This window comes from Prionailurus bengalensis, chromosome A3, assembly GCF_016509475.1.
Source record: "Prionailurus bengalensis isolate Pbe53 chromosome A3, Fcat_Pben_1.1_paternal_pri, whole genome shotgun sequence".
Taxonomy (NCBI): Eukaryota; Metazoa; Chordata; class Mammalia; order Carnivora; family Felidae; genus Prionailurus; species Prionailurus bengalensis.
The window spans coordinates 50,403,322-50,420,803 of NC_057354.1; the positions used below are offsets into that span (position 1 = coordinate 50,403,322).

Below are 17,482 nucleotides of genomic sequence, written 5' to 3' on the forward strand. Positions count from 1 at the left end.
AAACTTCAACATCTCAGGGAAGTAGGTGGGGGCATAAGTGAAATAGGTGAAAGGGGTTAAGAATACACCTATGATGATGAGCACTGAGTAATGTATAGAATTGTCGAATCACTATATTGTACCCCTGAAATTAATGTAACACCGTATATTAACGCTGTTAATAACACTGGAATTAAAAAAAATAAACTGGGCACTTCGGTGGCTCAGTTGGTTAAGCATCCAACTTCAGTTCAAGTCATGATCTCATAGTTCATAAGTTCGAGCCCTGCATCAGGCTCTCTGCTGTCAGCACAGAGCCTGCTTTGGATCCTCTGTCACCCCTTCTCTCTGATTCTCTCTCTCAAAAATAACTAAACTTAATAAATAAATAGCCACAAAACCAAAAACCAAAACCAACCAAAAAAAGAGTACACTTACCTTCATGAGCACTGAGAAATGTATAAAATTATTGAATAATTATATTGTATACCTAAAATTAATAAAGCACTGTGTACTGATCATACTTGAATAAAGAAAGTTCATGCCAAAAATTAAAAAAAAAAATTTAACATCTATTCTTGATAAAAACTCTCAGCAAACTGAATAGAAGGGAACTTCCTTAAGCTGATAAAGAGCATCTACAAGCCTACAGCCAACATCATACTTAATAGCACAACACTGAATGTTTTCTCTGAAAGACTGGGAACAAAGCAAGGATGTCCAGTCTCATCCCATCTGTTCAGCATCACACTGGAAGTCCTAGTCAGTGCAATGAAGAAAAAGGCAACAAATGGCACACAGACTGGAAAGGAAGAAATAAAACTTCCTATTCACAGATGACATGTCTATGTAAAAAATATCCCAAGACATCTACATTAAAAATCTCCTCAAACTAGGGGCATCTGGGTAGCTCAGTTAGTTAAGTGTCCAACTCTTGATTTCAGCTCAGGTCATGCTCTCAAAGTTCATGAGTCCAACTCTTGATTTCATCTCAGATCCTGCTCTCACAGTTCGTGAGTTCAAGCCCCACATTCGTCTCCGTGTGCTTCACAGCGCAGAGCCTGCCTGGGTTTCTCTCTCTCACTCTCTCTGCCCCTCCTCTGCTCGCTCTCTCTCTCTCTCTCAAAATAAATAAATAAACATTACAAAAAAAAAACCTCCTCAAACTTATAAATGAGTTTGGCAAAATCAAAGAATACAAGGTCAACATAAAAAAATCAATCATATTTCTGTGGACTTAAAACTAAAATTTATAAAACAATATTATTTATTTTTCTGCAAAAAAAGTGGCTACTTAAATATAATCCTAACAAAATCTGCAGATTTGTATGCTGAAAACTACAAAACGTAAATGAAAGAAATCAAAGAAAATCTAAATAAATGGAGACACATACTGTTTTTATGAATTAGAAAACTCAATATAATTGTCAATTCTCCTCAAACTGAGCCACAGATTTAACCTAATTCCAACAGAAATCTCAGCAGAATTGATATAGACAAGTGAGTTTTAAAATGCATACAGAAAGGCAGGGGCGCCTTTGTGGCTCAGTCTGTTAAGCATCTGACTTCGGCTCAGGTCATGATCTCAATCAGGTCATGAGATCGACCCCTGCATTGGGCTCTGTGCTGACAGCTCAGAGCCTGAAGCCTGCTTTGGATTCTTGTCTCCCTCTCTCTATGCCCCACCCTTGCTTGTGCTCTGTCACTCTCTTCTCTCAAAAATGAATAAACGTTAAAAAAATTTTTTTTAATAAAACACATACAGAAAGGCAAAGGAACTAGAATACCCAAGAGTATTTCAACAAAAAAGGAATGAAGCTGGAGGATTCATATTACCTACTTCTAAGACTTGGTTTAAAGCTCTCATATCAAGGCAGTGTGGTTTGGTGAATGGATAAACAAATACATATCGTCAGTGGAAGAGAATACAAAGAATCCACTATCAGATTCACAAATACAGCCATTTGATCTTTGACAAAGTTGCAAAAGAATTCAATAGAGTAAGAATAGTCTCTTCAACAAATGGTACTGGAACACTCAAACATCCACATGCAAAGAGGAAAAAACCCCTCAGCATAAACCTTATACCTAGTACCAAACTTAACTCAAAATTTATCACCACTCTAAACATAAAATGTAAAAGGATAGCACTTTTGGAAGAAAACACAGAAGGATATCTTTATGCCTGGAGTGAGGTGACTTTTTAAATAAGACACTAAAAGTAAAATCTATACATCGATAAATTGAATTTCAACAAAATTAAAACTTTTTGCTGTATCAAAGGTACTGCACAGAGAATGAAAAGACAAGCCACAAACTGTGAGGAAATCGTTGCTAACCACATATCCCACAAAAAGTCTGCATAGATGATATATAAAGAGCTATTAAAAACTGAACAGTTAGAGACAAGGCCTACATGGTGGCTGAGAGCCCTGGAATGGATAATGAGACACCGAATGTTTCCTTTTGACTCTTCCCTTTCAACTCTGGAATGAGAGACTTTTAATACCCAGATTAATGGGGGACATGCAGATTTAGGGTCCTGGGGAGCCTTTTCCCCGTCTCCCAACGCATGTCAAGGGCAGTCTTCTTGGGGTCCTTGTGGCCAGCCAAGATGGTTGCCCCCCCAGGTGAAGTCTGTGTGAGGGTGGTCCTGGAGTTGCACATATGGAGTGCATCCTGGGGCTTCCAGCGCTAACCCAAGTGAGGTGAAGCCACTCTGGTCCTGAATACAGGGATCCACAGATCAACATGATAATTACCGCAAGCCCTTGTCTGAGCAGAGAAGTAGGAGCAGAAACTCAGGAAGACTCAGCTTATCAAAGCTGACCCAGCAACAAAAACAAGCTCTGTGTATGAAGACCCAAAGATCAGTAAATTCACCAACATGATGATGAAAGGAGGAAACGAAGTACTGGCCAGACCCCTCATGATGCACACTCTGGAAACTGTGAAAAGGAAGCAGTTTGAGAAGTACCATGCTGCTTCTGCAGAGGAACCGGCAACCATCAAACATAACCCTTATGCCATCTTCCACCAAGCACTGAAAAAACTGAGCCTGGATGGGCTGGTGATTGAGCTGGTATCCATCCTCAGAGGTGGCCATTTCTATTAGGTCCCTTTGCTAGTAGCCGACAGGTGTCGTTGCTTCCTGGCCACGAAGTAGATGATTCCTGAGTGCAGGGAGGAGCAGCACTGGCAGATGCTGATGCCAGAGAAGTTGTCACATGAGCTGCTGGAAGCTTTTCACAACCAGGACCCTGTGATCAAGAAGAAGCATGACATGCACAAGATGGCTGAGGCCAGCCGAGCCCTGGCTCACTACCACTGGTGACAGAGGGAAGATGGAGGCTCTAGGAGGAGCCCAAAGCTCTCTGCTGCAAGAAATAACGGGAGCCACTGTCATGGTGAAAAACAGTTGTGGGTTAAGAATGTAGTTCCTTTTTAAAGGCAGGCAGGCCTCATAAGGATGAAACAACATATTTATATTGCCTGTTAGTCCTTTCTTTGGGAGCTAGAACTTGCTCTTCCTGTCCCATCTCCTTACAAAGAGGGAACATGTCCATTTCGATTTCCCTCAGGAACCCTAGGGCCCATCCAACCTCCCTTCCCTCAATTCAGGCTACAACTTAGGATGAAGCAGTTTTATTATTAGAAAAGGCTTATTAGAAAATTCTCACCCTGGACTGGTATAGCATGTGATGTAGTATCCCCATTTACTAAAATTGACTGGAAATATAAAAAATAAATAATAAAATAATAAAATAAAATATAAAACCCAATTTAAAAAAAACCTTGCACAACACTAGAACTGACCACACTTCCAAAGAAAATATACAAATGGAAATAAGCTCATGAAAAGATGTTCACCATCATTCACCAATAAGGAAATGAATATTAAAACTGTAATGAGATACCACTACATGTCTATTAGGATAGCTGACATTAAAATTTTTAACAAATTCCAATACCAAGAACTGGCAAGGAGAACAAATTAAATTCTCATACAGTACTGCTGGAAATGCAAAATGGCAAAATCACTCTGGAAAAAAAGCAGTTCCAAATTAAACAAATACTCAGCAACCCTGCACACTATTATTTACCCTAGGAAAAGTGAAAACACATTCACACAATTCTGTATACAAATGCCTGTAGCAGCTGCATTTACAACTGTCAAAAACTGGAAACTACCCTAATATCCTCCAACTGTTTAATGGATTGACATCCATCCTCACCTGGAATGCTACTCATCAATAAAAGGAAGAAATTGTTAATACAACAACACAGATAAATACTGAGAGAAGGAAACCAGTCTGGAAAGGTTACATGCTGTAAGAGTCCATTGATATTACATTCTGGAAAAGGTAAAATTACAAGGTCAGCAAACAGGTAGGCAGGAGTTAGGACTTACAACCGGGCAGCAAGAGTATTTTTTGGATAATGCAACTATTCTCTTCTTACTGTTGTGACAATTACAAATCTATATGTGTGTTCAAAGTCTCAGAACTGTACACACACACACACGTCAATTTTAGCATATGCATTTTTTTTTTAAAAAGGGAGGGAGGTCATTTTCCAGAAACTTCCACCTTTAGCCCTGTAACAGAAACCTCTCTGAAGGCAAAGGAACACCAAGGTTGGGCTGCTGTCTTAGAATGGAAAAAACAGAATAAAACATGTATTGAATTTCAGTTACTTATTCTGCTGCAGACTTATAAATTCTAGGGCATTTATACCTAGTTTTATTGAACAAAATAATTTCAGGTTACCTTTGAGGGCCTGGGATCATTCACTTCTCAAAGGGTCTCAACCTCACTCCCATCTAAGCAGCAACAGTGTGGAATGCTGGTGTGAGAAGCTGGAATCTCCCTCCCATCCCACAGCAGCAGCTTACACCTCCACCAAATGGAGGTAGGTGAGTCACCTCCTCCTGGGAGGCCACCAGAAAGAAGAGGGGAGATGTGGGTGCAGACAGATCTCAAGAGAGATAAACAGGCACCGAGGACTAGTAACCTAGATTTCTCTTTGAAGTAAAAGGCGAGTGCTTGGCACTAGAGCAAGCAGGGAGGCTTGCCGAGCAGACTCTTTCCTGAATGTTGTTGGGCAACTTACATCCGGGAATGTGAGCTCACACCTTTATCATTTGAGAAATGTTATCACTAGCCACAGAACCACTCAGAGCTTTATCAGTTAGCCAGGTGGAGCATCTGATTCTCCACCAAATGCTAGAAATTCCAGAAGAGAATTCACATGAACACTCTTTTTTTTCTTTTCTAAAATGTCTGAGAACCTGAGATGGTGGATGTTACTTGCATGTTACTGTGAAAGCACCATGTTCATGCATTATTAGCAAGGACAGACTGGGAGGTCAGCAGAAGGCACATGCTGCTGCTTGCTTCAGCATTCTCACTCCAGCAAGAACAATGTCCTCAAGAGACCCAGGGAAGGAAGCTGATGACCTAAGAGCAGAATCTTGCTTTTCATTAAAAAAAAAAAATAAGCAAATGTTTAATAGGCACAGAAACCCAAATTAAAACAATTTAAGAGTTTTTCACACCAGGGGGCACATGACAGGATTCCATGTGTCTGGCACACTGCTGTCAAGGCCTGACTCTCTGGCATCCCCTCTCCCCTGCTCTCCCTGCACCAAGGAGCCAGTAAGGAAGTTCTGCAATGAGAACCCATTGCAGTTCTGCAATGAGAGACCCCATTGCACACTCATCCCAACCAGCAATGTGACTAGACAGTGGTAATCATTGGCCGGTTGTGAGAATGAAGGGAGGTGCACACATTTTATATGCACAGAGAAGAAAACAGGAAGACTGAAATTCTTCATAGAATGCTACTTATAAGTCTCTAAATGCTCAGAACAAAATCAAAAGCCTAACAAAAGGGAAACACCTCAGCACACCATGGAATATATCAACAGACAAGCTTGGGAACTCCATCAACACACAAACACTTGTCCATTAAAAACATCCTGAAGCAGTACTACCAACAATAGCCCAAGTATGGAAAGAGCCCAATGTCCATCGATGGATGAATGGATAAAGCAGATGTGGTATATATATACAATGGAGTATTACTTGAGAATCAAAAAGAATGAAATCTTGCCATTTGCAACTATGTGGATGGAACTAGAGGGTATTATGCTAAGTGAAATTAGTCAGAGAAAGACAAAAATCATATGACTTCACTCATATGAGGGCTTTAAGAGACAAAACAGATGAACATAAAGCAAAGGAAACAAAAACAATATAAAAACAGGGAGGGGGACAAAACAAGAGACTCATAAATATGGAGAACAAACTGAGGGTTACTGGAAGGGTTGTGGGAGGGGGGATGGGCTAAATGGGTAAGGGGCACTAAGGAATCTACTCCTGAAATCATTGTTGCACTATATGCTAATTAATTTGGATGTAAATTTTAAACAATAAAAAATAAAATTTAAAAAACACCCTGAAATTATTGCAGTGATGACATCAACCAATCAAGCATGTGTTACTTCTCTAAAGAAGACATCCGGATGGCCAACAGGCACATGAAAAGATGCTCAATGTCACTCCTCATCAGGGAAATACAAATCAAAACCACACTCAGATATCACCTCACGCCAGTCAGAGTGGCCAAAATGAACAAATCAGGAGACTATAGATGCTGGAGAGGATGTGGACAAACGGATACCCTCTTGCACTGTTGGTGGGAATGCAAATTGGTGCAGCCACTCTGGAAAACAGCGTGGAGGTTCCTCAGAAAATTAAAAATAGACCTACCCTATGACCCAGCAATAGCACTGCTAGGAATTTACCCAAGGGATACAGGAGTACTGATGCATAGGGGCACTTGTACCCCAATGTTTATAGCAGCACTCTCAACAATAGCCAAATTGTGGAAAGAGTCTAAATGTCCATCAACTGATGAATGGATAAAGAAATTGTGGTTTATATACACAATGGAGTACTACGTGGCAATGAGAAAGAATGAAATATGGCCCTTTGTAGCAACGTGGATGGAACTGGAGAGTGTGATGCTAAGTGAAATAAGCCATACAGAGAAAGACAGATACCATATATTTTCACTCTTATGTGGATCCTGAGAAACTGAACAGAAACCCATGGGGGAGGGGAAGGAAAAAAAAAAGAGGTTAGAGTGGGAGAGAGACAAAACATAAGAGACTCTTGAAAACTGAGAACAAACTGAGGGTTGATGGGGGGTGGGAGGGAGGGGAGGGTGAGTGATGGGTATTGAGGAGGGCACCTTTTGGGATGAACACTGGGTGCTGTATGGAAACCAATTTGACAATAAATTTCATATATTGAAAAAAAAAAAGCATGTGTTAGATTGCAGACACCAGTGATGGGGGGATGGGGGTGGGGTGGGGAGGATCGCTGAAATTAGCAGAACAAAGCAGAAGTCTAGCACACATTCATGTTTCAACTCCGCAAAACATACACTGCACACAGAACCTGGAAAGTAATAAGGTCTTGGTTAATGCATGCATTTCCTTTAAGTACCTAATTTATTATTTTTTGAAGTGTGTGCACATATTGCCATTATGATGTCTCTTTTTTTGAGACAATTGTTGCTATTTATTTTTATTTCGGTCAAGTGACCTTAAAGGTTGAGGGAGAAAAATAAAAATAAAAAAGGGCACTAGGAGATTTTCCTAACACTCTACTTCCAGGTGTGTAAGTCCTGGTGTCTACTCTTTGCACAGTCAGAGCCATTGGAAAGAGGTCTCTACTTCTGACCCCTCAGTAGGGTCCTCACTTTTGCTACATAATCTTTTGATAATAGAAAACTAGTATTTCTTGAGTTCATCACATAATGGGCACATTCCTAAGCACCTGGGAATTTATTAGCCTTGGGAGGGAGGCACCATTGTCATCCCCATATTAAAAGTGATGATATCTAGGCATAGAGAGGTGAAGTAATTTGTCCAAAGTCACAGAGCTGGTAACTGAACACACACTGAGGTCTAACTCCAGTTAGAACTACCAACCTTTAAATTTTGCCTCATGCCTATTAATAATATCCAAACATACAAAATAATTTGAATATTTAAAAGAAAGTTTTTCCATGTCCAGAATATATGGGGAAATGTCTCCTCCAGCTCTAAACCAAACCAGAAAGTCCTAATGTTATACAAAAATTTTATATTACTAAACCTAATTACAAGGAAAGAACATTAACTTGAATAGTCCCCCAAATTACAAAGCAATACTTCAACCAAACATTCCATGTCCCAATTCATTTTTATTCATCTGCTATGAAACAGTGAGACACCTTCTCTTCACCAGAACCAGGGTATAACCTTTGTTTCATGTTGGCTAAATAGCAAATAAGAGAGGGGTGCCTGAATGGCTCAGTCGGTTAAGTATCCAACTCTTGATTTCAGCTCAGGTCATGATCTCAGGGTTCATGAGATTGAGCCCAGTGTCAGGCTCCACAATGAGTGTGGAGCCTGCTTAAGATTCTTCTCTCTCCATCCCTCCCCTGAATACGCATGTGCATTTCTCTTGCTTTCTCTCAAACAAAAAAAAGAGAATAAAATAACACAGCTGATAACATTTATTTTGAAAACCATAACAGTCCCCCCAACTCATTATTGTCCTAACTTTCACATCTGAAATTCCAGCATGCAATTAAGAGCTAAAGGCACATGTTGATCCTCTCTGTTCTTTACACATATTTAAAAGTCCAAAGAATCTGACAGTGGATTGAATATTTTTGGTTTCTACTTCCAAGAAATCAGCCTGCTGTGAAGGTCAGTGTCAATATCAAGAACTCAGTGACCATAAAAGCAGATTCAGAATTGCTAAGAAACTCATCTTTAATGAAGATGAAACACAGCAGTCCAAGAAACCAGGTCATGGAGAAATCACCGTTATTTTGCTATTCCAGTTGCTTGAAGTTCATGCCAAACAAAATAAACTAAAATAAAATGTTATAATCCTGGGCTTATGCAACCAGCCAGCCTTGGGATGGAACCATTTCAAAGTCTGACACACATGGGGCTCAAGAGCTAATGAAACTTGATGCACTGACACGGAGGTTTCCAACACTGCAGGGACCAGTGGCCCCAGTGCAGAGAGGAGCTTGGGAGCACCAGGCCACTACAAGTTCTATGAAACGTGCCTGTGCCTGGTGGTCTCTGTGAGCACCAAGTGTAAAAATCAATCCCACCCTGTCTCCCCCCAGAACTGGACCCAGAATAGGAAAGAAATCTGGGAGCAAGCGCTAGGAGTCAAGAAGCAGGAGCCCAGCCACAAGCCAGGCCTTCACAGACACATGAGCTCAGGGTCATCTGCTTAACAGGAATCAGCTATTTGAATGATTATAGTATAAAAGTCTTATCAAAAAGCTCTCTCATTTTAAGTCACAGAATTTTGGAGTTTTATGGTACTTTAAGTTGCCTTGTCCATTATCTTAGCAGACTTGGGAAAGCCATTCTCACTTAAAAAAAAAAATGGGGAAAATAAGGCACAGACATTTGGAGCCCAAAGACACTTCAAGAAATGGGCAGCACTAAAACTAGTATCCATCCTGAGGTAAGACTGGGTAAGGGCCTCACATCAACCTATCTCACTCATGCAAAGGGAACAGTTCCCTATGCTCTTCCCACAGGGTCATTCCTGGGCCATCACTGTCTCAAAATTATGTTTCTGCTCCCTGAAACAGGAAACAAAGGAAGAGCAGTTTAAAGTGGTAGAGGTGAAGACAGACATTCAACCTGGAATGTGTTGAGTTTGAAATATCAATGAGGCGTGGAGGGGAAATGAGCAAAGGCACCTGGATGTCTAGCCTAGTGTGAAGCATGAGGAATGGAAAGCTGTCACACGAAACCACTAGGACTGTCTTCTTTTTCCCACCTCTTCAGACAATAAAGCCAGAGAAAATACCACAGTTCATCAAATCCAAGATGCCACTGATTCTAAGACCAATGACTAAAAAAGAAAAACTGCTATCAAATCTGACACAATGCTAAGACAGTGTTGACTGCAAAAGGCATCCCAAATTCAGAGACATGGTAACATGAAAAGTTAAAGTGAGGTATTTAGATTGCAGTATATACAGGGTAGACATCTGTTTTTGTACCTTTCTATTCTGATATAATATCAACTTTATAGAAAAATAACAAGAACAGTACATACAATTCCCAAATACCCTTTATGCCTGGAGCTTCACCGATAAACCGTTTTCACTTTGCCCCATTTATCACATCCACTGTATCATTTTCTGTCTCCAACTCTGTCTCTCCTTCCTCAGATTATTTCATACTGCACTTACTAAACTGAAGGACATAGTGATATGTACAATGATCAAATTCAGGAAACATATCACATCACTAACATTTAAATTTTGTCTATTGTCCCAATAATGTCCTTTATAGCTCTCCTGCCCACTTCCTGACTCCAATCAAGTAGTGTACACAGGTGTCAGGTTCTTTTAGTCCTCTTTCAACTAGGATGGTTCCTCAGTCTTTATGTTTTTTTTACCTTAAAATAACTAAAGACTATAGAAGTCAGTTATTTACTCTGTAGAACATCACACAAATGGAGTCTGTCTGATGTCTCCACACAGAGACTCAGGTTATGGCGGGAATACCCCCAGGGTGAGGTGGGCGAGGTAGCATCCTTCTCAGTACCTCTCATCAGGAGGCACACACTGTCTCTTTACAGGTGATCTTTAATTTTCATCACTTAGTTAGGACAGCATCCAAAGCAGGCCAGCTACCTTGTATAAGAAGTTGATTCATAATGCGGCGCCTGGGTGGCTCAGTTGGTTGAGTATCCAACTCTTGATTTCGGCTCAGGTCATGATCTCAGGGTTCCTGAGGTCATGTGCATGCTCTCTCTCTCCCTCTCTCCCAAAATAAATAAATAAACATTAAAAAAAAAGAATTTGAATTATGAAAATTTTAATAAAATCTACAACATCAAAGTCTTTATGTGTACAAGTTGAAATAATAAAAATTCAAAAATAATTTAAAATGTGTCAAGAACTGCTTAATTTTAAAGCCACACTTTTGCTACAAAGCAGGACTGGCTAAATTTGAATTAGCAAGGACCCCTGCAAACATCCTGTTTGAAGCAGTTTTCTGAGAAGTGCTACTGGCACTTCGGTTCTTATGAGCAGGCCACTAATGTAGATCGTGGAGTTTAGAAATTGGGCATCTATGTTTCTAGCCAAGTCAAGAGGCAAACTCACCATTACTTCCCTTCGTTTAGGTCCTTGGGGAGTGGTGACCGCACTGAAGTCTGACCACAAAAGCAGTCACCTGAACCCAAGGAGCTAATTGGCTGAGCTGCAGCTGGCCCTTAGGAATCAGCTTCCTTCAGGCAGAAGGCACTACCCTCCCTGTTATCACGGGGACAATGAGCTCTCAGTTTTATTCCCCATCCACATGGGGACATGCATACCCTGACTATGTCAGGAGGAGGCTCATCTGTTCTGTAGTTTCTCCCCAGCCGGGGACCTGGTGGTGCTGCCTACTCTTGCCCACTTTTGTCCATGTTCATGAACACAGCCAGAAGCCTGGAGTCCACATGCACTGCCAGTCCTAACCCCTCCCTCCTCAGGCCACCTGTGTATAGCCAGGGCAGGTAAATACGTTCTGGATACCTTGAGCTCTCCCTGGGCTGTGGCAACCTGTTGTTAAAGTCTAACAGAGCAGACTACCCTTTTGATTTTTAAGTAATGTATAACTATTTACAAAATTCCTGCGCCCTTAAACTAAACTCTAAATCAGTGAATGCTTCATTATATTACTTCATGTTGGTTCTTGTGTTTATGGATTTATGCCATCTGTGACCCTGAAGGAGACTCCACAGGCCCCTGGTGTGAACGGCGCTCCTAGGAAGTTGCCCTGGCAGGACCACATGGTGGCTACACTCCCAATCCCAACATCAGACTCATCTTTTTAAATTTATTTCCATGAGCATGCACACACATGGTGCCCACCAATGCAAAGCACAACTCTTGCTTACAAATGGAATTTGACTTGCTAATTCCCTTACCTCCCCCTCACCTCAAATATCTAGACAGATTGTGGAAGTCAGTTTTTTATCAGCACTGAAAACTCCTGACTTTCTTTTTCATGTACAGAAATGATCTCGTTGCTTAGGCAGTGACATATGGTGGAAATCTCACAGGCTAGAAGGCATGGAATCTGCAGAGAGCCTGTCTAGATCCCTGTGCACCCTTCAGTGCCATGTGATTCTGAACATAGCAGGTAGCAAGCCTCTGTCTTCTAGATGGGGACAAGAGCATGTCCCAGCTCAGCAGACTGCTGTGAGCACTACACGGAAGAATTTACCAAAAGCAGACAACAGAGCCGGCACACAATACAAGCTCAATTTAAAATCAAATCACCAAGAGACCAGCGATCCATTTCTGACATCAGCATGACCAATGCACAAGCCATGCAGAGGGTCCAGAGGACATACTCTACCTGTGCAGTGAGTTACACTAGCTCTCCAGTGATTAGGTACCCACAGAATGCCCTCCTACAGCCCCCATGCACCCTGCCTCCTTGGAGTAGCAACAGGGAAGTATGAGGCCTGTCACAGACCAAGGTGAGCCCCCTTACAGCTGATGACTGGTTCCATGGTCCAGAAGGCTACTGAATGTGTTACTCCTTATTCTTGAAGAGACACAGAAACCAACCTCCCTCTTCCTTCAAATGTAAAACAGCCACTACCAACATGTGTGAAAGAGGAGCAACCTAGGCCCCCAGTTGCTGATTTAGCCACTGGAACAACTCATCCTGAAGTCCTATACTTTCCTTCCAGGACTTCCCTACCTATTTAAGCCAAGACTGAGTTGGGTTTTCTTTTCTTTTTCTTTCTTTCTTTCTTTCTTTTTTTTTTTTAACTAATTTATTGTCAAGTTAGCTAACATACAGGGTATACAGTGTAATCTTGGCTTTGGGAGTAGATTCCCATGATTCATCACTTACAACACCCAGTGCTCATCCTCCCCTACCCTCCGATCAACCCTCGGTTTGTTCTCTGTATTTAAGAGTCTCTTATGATTTGCCTCCCTCTCTGTAACTTATTTTTCCTTCCCTTCCCCTATGGTCTTCTGTTAAGTTTCTCAAGTTCCACATATGAGTGAAAACATGATATCTTTTTCTGACTGACTTATTTCACTTAGCATAATACCCTCCAGTTCCATCCACATGAGTTGGGTTTTCCATCACTGGTACCTAAAAACATCTCAATTGATACGCATCCACAAATGTAAAAGTTTTCACTTCAGTGAAAAAACTAGACATTATCAAGAGAGATTTTCCTTCAGATCTTTAACAATAACAATAAACAACCACTTTGAGAAGTTCCAATACCAAAATATTAACTTATTAAACAAAGAAGATCCCAAAATAAGATAACTGGGTTATAAGAGCCACTGTCACATCATAAAAGGTTCTGCTACTTTCCTCTCATGAAACACAAAGCAAGTCAATGCACAAAAGCTGGTATATACCAGTGCCTCTCAAACTTGAGTGTATTAGAATTACCTGGAGGATGTTTATTTGAGAAAACAAGGATTCCAACTCAAGGGAGACTATGTACCCGTCTTTGAGAAACAAGAAGCCATTATTTCTTAAAGTTTAAGGAAGGGTTAAAGAGGGTTCAGAGAAACAGATGAGTACAACTAGGCAGCAGCAGGTGCATGCTCTAACTTTCATCAAGATGTTAAAAACACAAAACACCACCCAAAAGACTCCTGGGTTCACAAAAACAAACAAACAAAATACAACATTTAGAATCCTTCAGTGGAGAAGTCTCACCAGGAGGCTCAAGGTTAACCCAAGGATGGGGAATGGAAAGCCTTCTGCTACTGCTGCCCTCCAAACAGCTCCAGGTAGAGTCTGACCCAAAGTTTTGGCCTCCTGCTTGTGATTAACCAAATATCTGGCCTTGAGCCTGAATTCTTAATTTGTACTTGAAGCCAAGGACTGAGCTAAGCCCAAATCTAAAGTTCACTTACAGCCACTGCCACTCAACCTGTTACAGAATGACCATGGAATCAAGAGCAAAGTGTGGCCTTAGTGTTGCCCTTCTAAGTCAGAGGGCACTGTTCCCCTTCTAGTCAGGAGCCACACAATTCCCCCTGACTACCCCTCTGAAACTTCTAGTTCAAAATGTGAGGCCAGGAAACTGTTTTTGCCTCCTTATTATAGACCTTTCTTGAGCCAGGGAGGGAGAGAGAGATCTAGAAGCTACCTGTTCATAGTAAAATCCAAAGGTAAGTGTCCAAGGTAGAAAGAATATGGTTAGAGGGATCTCTCCTCTCACATGCCCAAATCCCAAACGCCACATGTTCCATCTTCCACCCCCCCACACAAAATGACCCTCCACAACCAGCACTTAAAGTCACTCACCATAAAAGGGTGAATACTCTGAATACTTTGAATACTTAGTTAGAATTTTGCAACTCTACTATTACTCTTTTTCACCACCAAATGTTCATAAGGACTAAGGAGCAGAACAAAAGACACACTAACACTAAAAGGGATTTCAACATACTGTTGGCAAATGACTGTGTCAGTTAAGTCACCTCTAAGCAGCCCTGCAAATCACAATGTAAAGAGATAAATAGGACTTAAAGAAAAACAGTTTTCCAGCAAAGATTATATAAAGTCCACAACTTAAAAAATGTTGAAACCCTAACTTTTCCTTTGTGATATGTTCTTTTTCTAATATGATGGTGTTAAATGTTACATGAAGTTCAGGTTCTTCGGAGAAGGCTTGTTATTTTCTCATTCTGCAAAAGTGATTATCCTCTTTTTTTTAAATTTTTTTTCCCAACGTTTATTTATTTTTGGGACAGAGAGAGACAGAGCATGAACGGGGGAGGGGCAGAGAGAGGGAGACACAGAATCAGAAACAGGCTCCAGGCTCTGAGCCATCAGCCCAGAGCCCGACGCGGGCTCGAACTCACGGACCGCGAGATCGTGACCTGGCTGAAGTCGGACGCTTAACCGACTGCGCCACCCAGGCGCCCCTATCCTCTTTTTTTTTTTATTGAATCTGAATTAGATAGATAGATAGATAGATAGATAGATAGATAGATAGATAGATAAGATAGATAGATAGATAAGATAGATAGATACACACACACACACATGTATGTAAGCACAGAAGACCCACTTCTATTTGTCAGTACGACTAGTTCAATCTGTAACAGTTTAAACCACCAAGAGATGATATGTATGTAAGCCAAACAAAAGGCACAGCACAGTGGTACACTGCTTCTTTGCCTTAGCATTTTTCTTTTAGGATACATACTCTTGCACACAGTTCATAAAACTGTGGGGCTGCTTAGCGTCCTATTTAACAAATTTTAACTGAATTTTTTGTTTTTTTTAAGTTTCTGCTTTGAAAAGTATTTCGAAGTCCAATGTGGAAAACGTGGTAAAGGCCTTTAAGAAAAACTCATGGTCACCCATAATTCCTCCCACCTATTGACAGTGCTGGCGGTGAAACCTTGAGCAACACTTGACCCTCTCCAAGCCCTCCAGCTCCACAGTTCTTTCTTTGGACCCCATTCCCACCCCCCACTGTAGGACGGCTTGGCCTAAGTCTCCAGGGCATGATTTATGAGTGTGAAACACCAGAAGAGATTGGACAGACTCCTACTGAGATTTGTGACTGAGCCCACCAATGGGAGGAAAAGGACGATCCTGCCAAACAACTGGTAGGACACATAAAATTTCCAACAGACTTTATAGTCCCTGACAATGGCGTGTTTCAAACAGTTTTCCCAAGCGCAAACTCGCGATACAACATCCTAAAAACTTCCTATATAGAAGGATGCAATCTTATCTACAGGAGATCATTCTGTGGAGGACGTGGCCTGCTCAGAGGAACCAGGCCTCGAGCTCTGCAGGTGATGGGAGAGGCTGAGGGACACGGCGGCGCTGTGGGCGTTCCAGGGGCCAGGGCACCCGGCAGCTGCGCGTCCGGGAAGGAAAAGTCAGCGCTGCAGTTGTGGCCGCGGCTTTCGCTACACCGTTTAACCTTGGTATCATCAGTGAGGGCCACTGCCCTCTCCCCGATGCCGGACTGCTCGCCAGAAGGTTAGCGTCCACTTCAGCAGAGGGGCCAAATAGCTGCAAAACTCGTTCCGAGGACCACGCACACTGCAGGAACGGAAACGACTGTAGAACCTAGTTTTCAAAGGTTTGGTGGAACAGCGGGATTCCCGCGGATACGTTCTTTTAAAGCGACCCTGCACCAGCCCTCCAAGGTGACGGAAAAAGGAGGCTAGCATGTCAGACTTACCCAACCTGGGGCCCCTTACCCAGAGGGGAAGGGAGGACCCGGACCCCGCGAAGGAGCCGGTTCCGGGCGCCGAGGCGAGGGCGGGGGGATACCCCGCCCCACTCAGAGTCGCAGGGCCCCGGCCCTAGTTCCCACAAGCCCGCTGCCTGGGGCGCAGCCCGCGAGACGCTGGCCTCTCTCCTCCGCGGCCCCAACCAGGGTGCTCGCAGCCGGGCGGGCCGCACGTGCCGCGGAGGCGCGGGCTCCACAGCCCCGCCCCAGCCAAGCTCACCTGGGCAGTGGGTGCCTCTGGTCTCCCCCGCGCTTGGGACACACTGGCGCGAGCCAAGGGCGCTGGCGCGCGCACTGCACGCACCCTGCGTCCTGCCGGCAGCTCTTTGTGTCTGGAGGCCCCGACGCCGTGTTCCCGCAGCCTCTAGGCACCGCCCCCTAGGCCTCCTAGCGCCGGGCGCGGCGGGCCCCATCCGAGCTGGCGGGGCGGGCGGGGGCTGGGTGGAGGCCGAATGGGCGGGGCGTGCGGGCGTCGGGGCGGGGCGAAGCGGGTGGGCGGGTTTGGGTGCGAGTGGGGTTCCTCCACTGCCTCCAGGCGCAGCTCACCTTCAGCGAAGCGTTTTCTGTGGGGTTTGGCTGTTCGAAGTCCTTGCTCCAGCATCCTCTTCTGGGAACAACCCGAGGAGGCAGGCCAGGTAGTAGTTAATACCCCAAATTCGCAGTTGAGGAAACCGGAAGACACAAAACTAATGGTTCCTGTCTTTCCATCATATATCAAGTGAAATCTTTCTTGAGCATGTACTAGTAGTGCCAGGCGTAGTCCCATGGAGCAGTAACCATGTGGGGAGAATTGGCAAAAAAAGAAACAAAAAAAAACAAAACAAAAAAATTCCCTGCCCCTCATAGAGTTTACATGCCCGAATACAACTTAAAAGCTTAAGTGAAATATACAAGAGATGATCTAAGGAGTGCAGGAAGTTGGCCAGGGAAGGTCAGAGAGACAGTGACATTTTAAGTGAAGGCCAGAAAGAAGTGAGTGAGGGAAACAGGCAGCAGTCCCAGGGAACAGCTGGCCAGGCCTTGAGTCTAGAGGATGAGTCTACAGGGTGAGTTTCTTTGTGGCTGGGAAGAGTGGTATGGGAGGAGTGTGGTGTGTGAGGCGAGAAAGAAGTGAGAGTTAGGTGAGAGGTATAGGGCCTTTCTGCCCCTTGTAAGGACTT

The 17,482-nt window shown here is 43.0% G+C and overlaps 1 protein-coding gene and 1 pseudogene across 5 annotated transcripts in view; one reads left to right on the forward strand and one right to left on the reverse strand.

Moving 5' to 3' along the window:
- The window catches only part of NINL (ninein like), a 174,774-nt gene extending 158,021 nt beyond the window's left edge, over window positions 1–16,753 (reverse strand). For all 5 annotated transcript variants that reach the window (XM_043604744.1, XM_043604745.1, XM_043604743.1 and 2 more), the window contains exon 1: window positions 16,543–16,753. In XM_043604744.1, coding sequence (XP_043460679.1) covers window positions 16,543–16,735 — 193 coding nt within the window. In that variant the 5' untranslated portion in view covers window positions 16,736–16,753. The remainder of the gene's footprint in view (window positions 1–16,542) is intronic.
- LOC122466881 lies at window positions 2,647–3,416 on the forward strand (annotated as a pseudogene).
- Window positions 16,754–17,482: the final 729 nt, after the last annotated feature.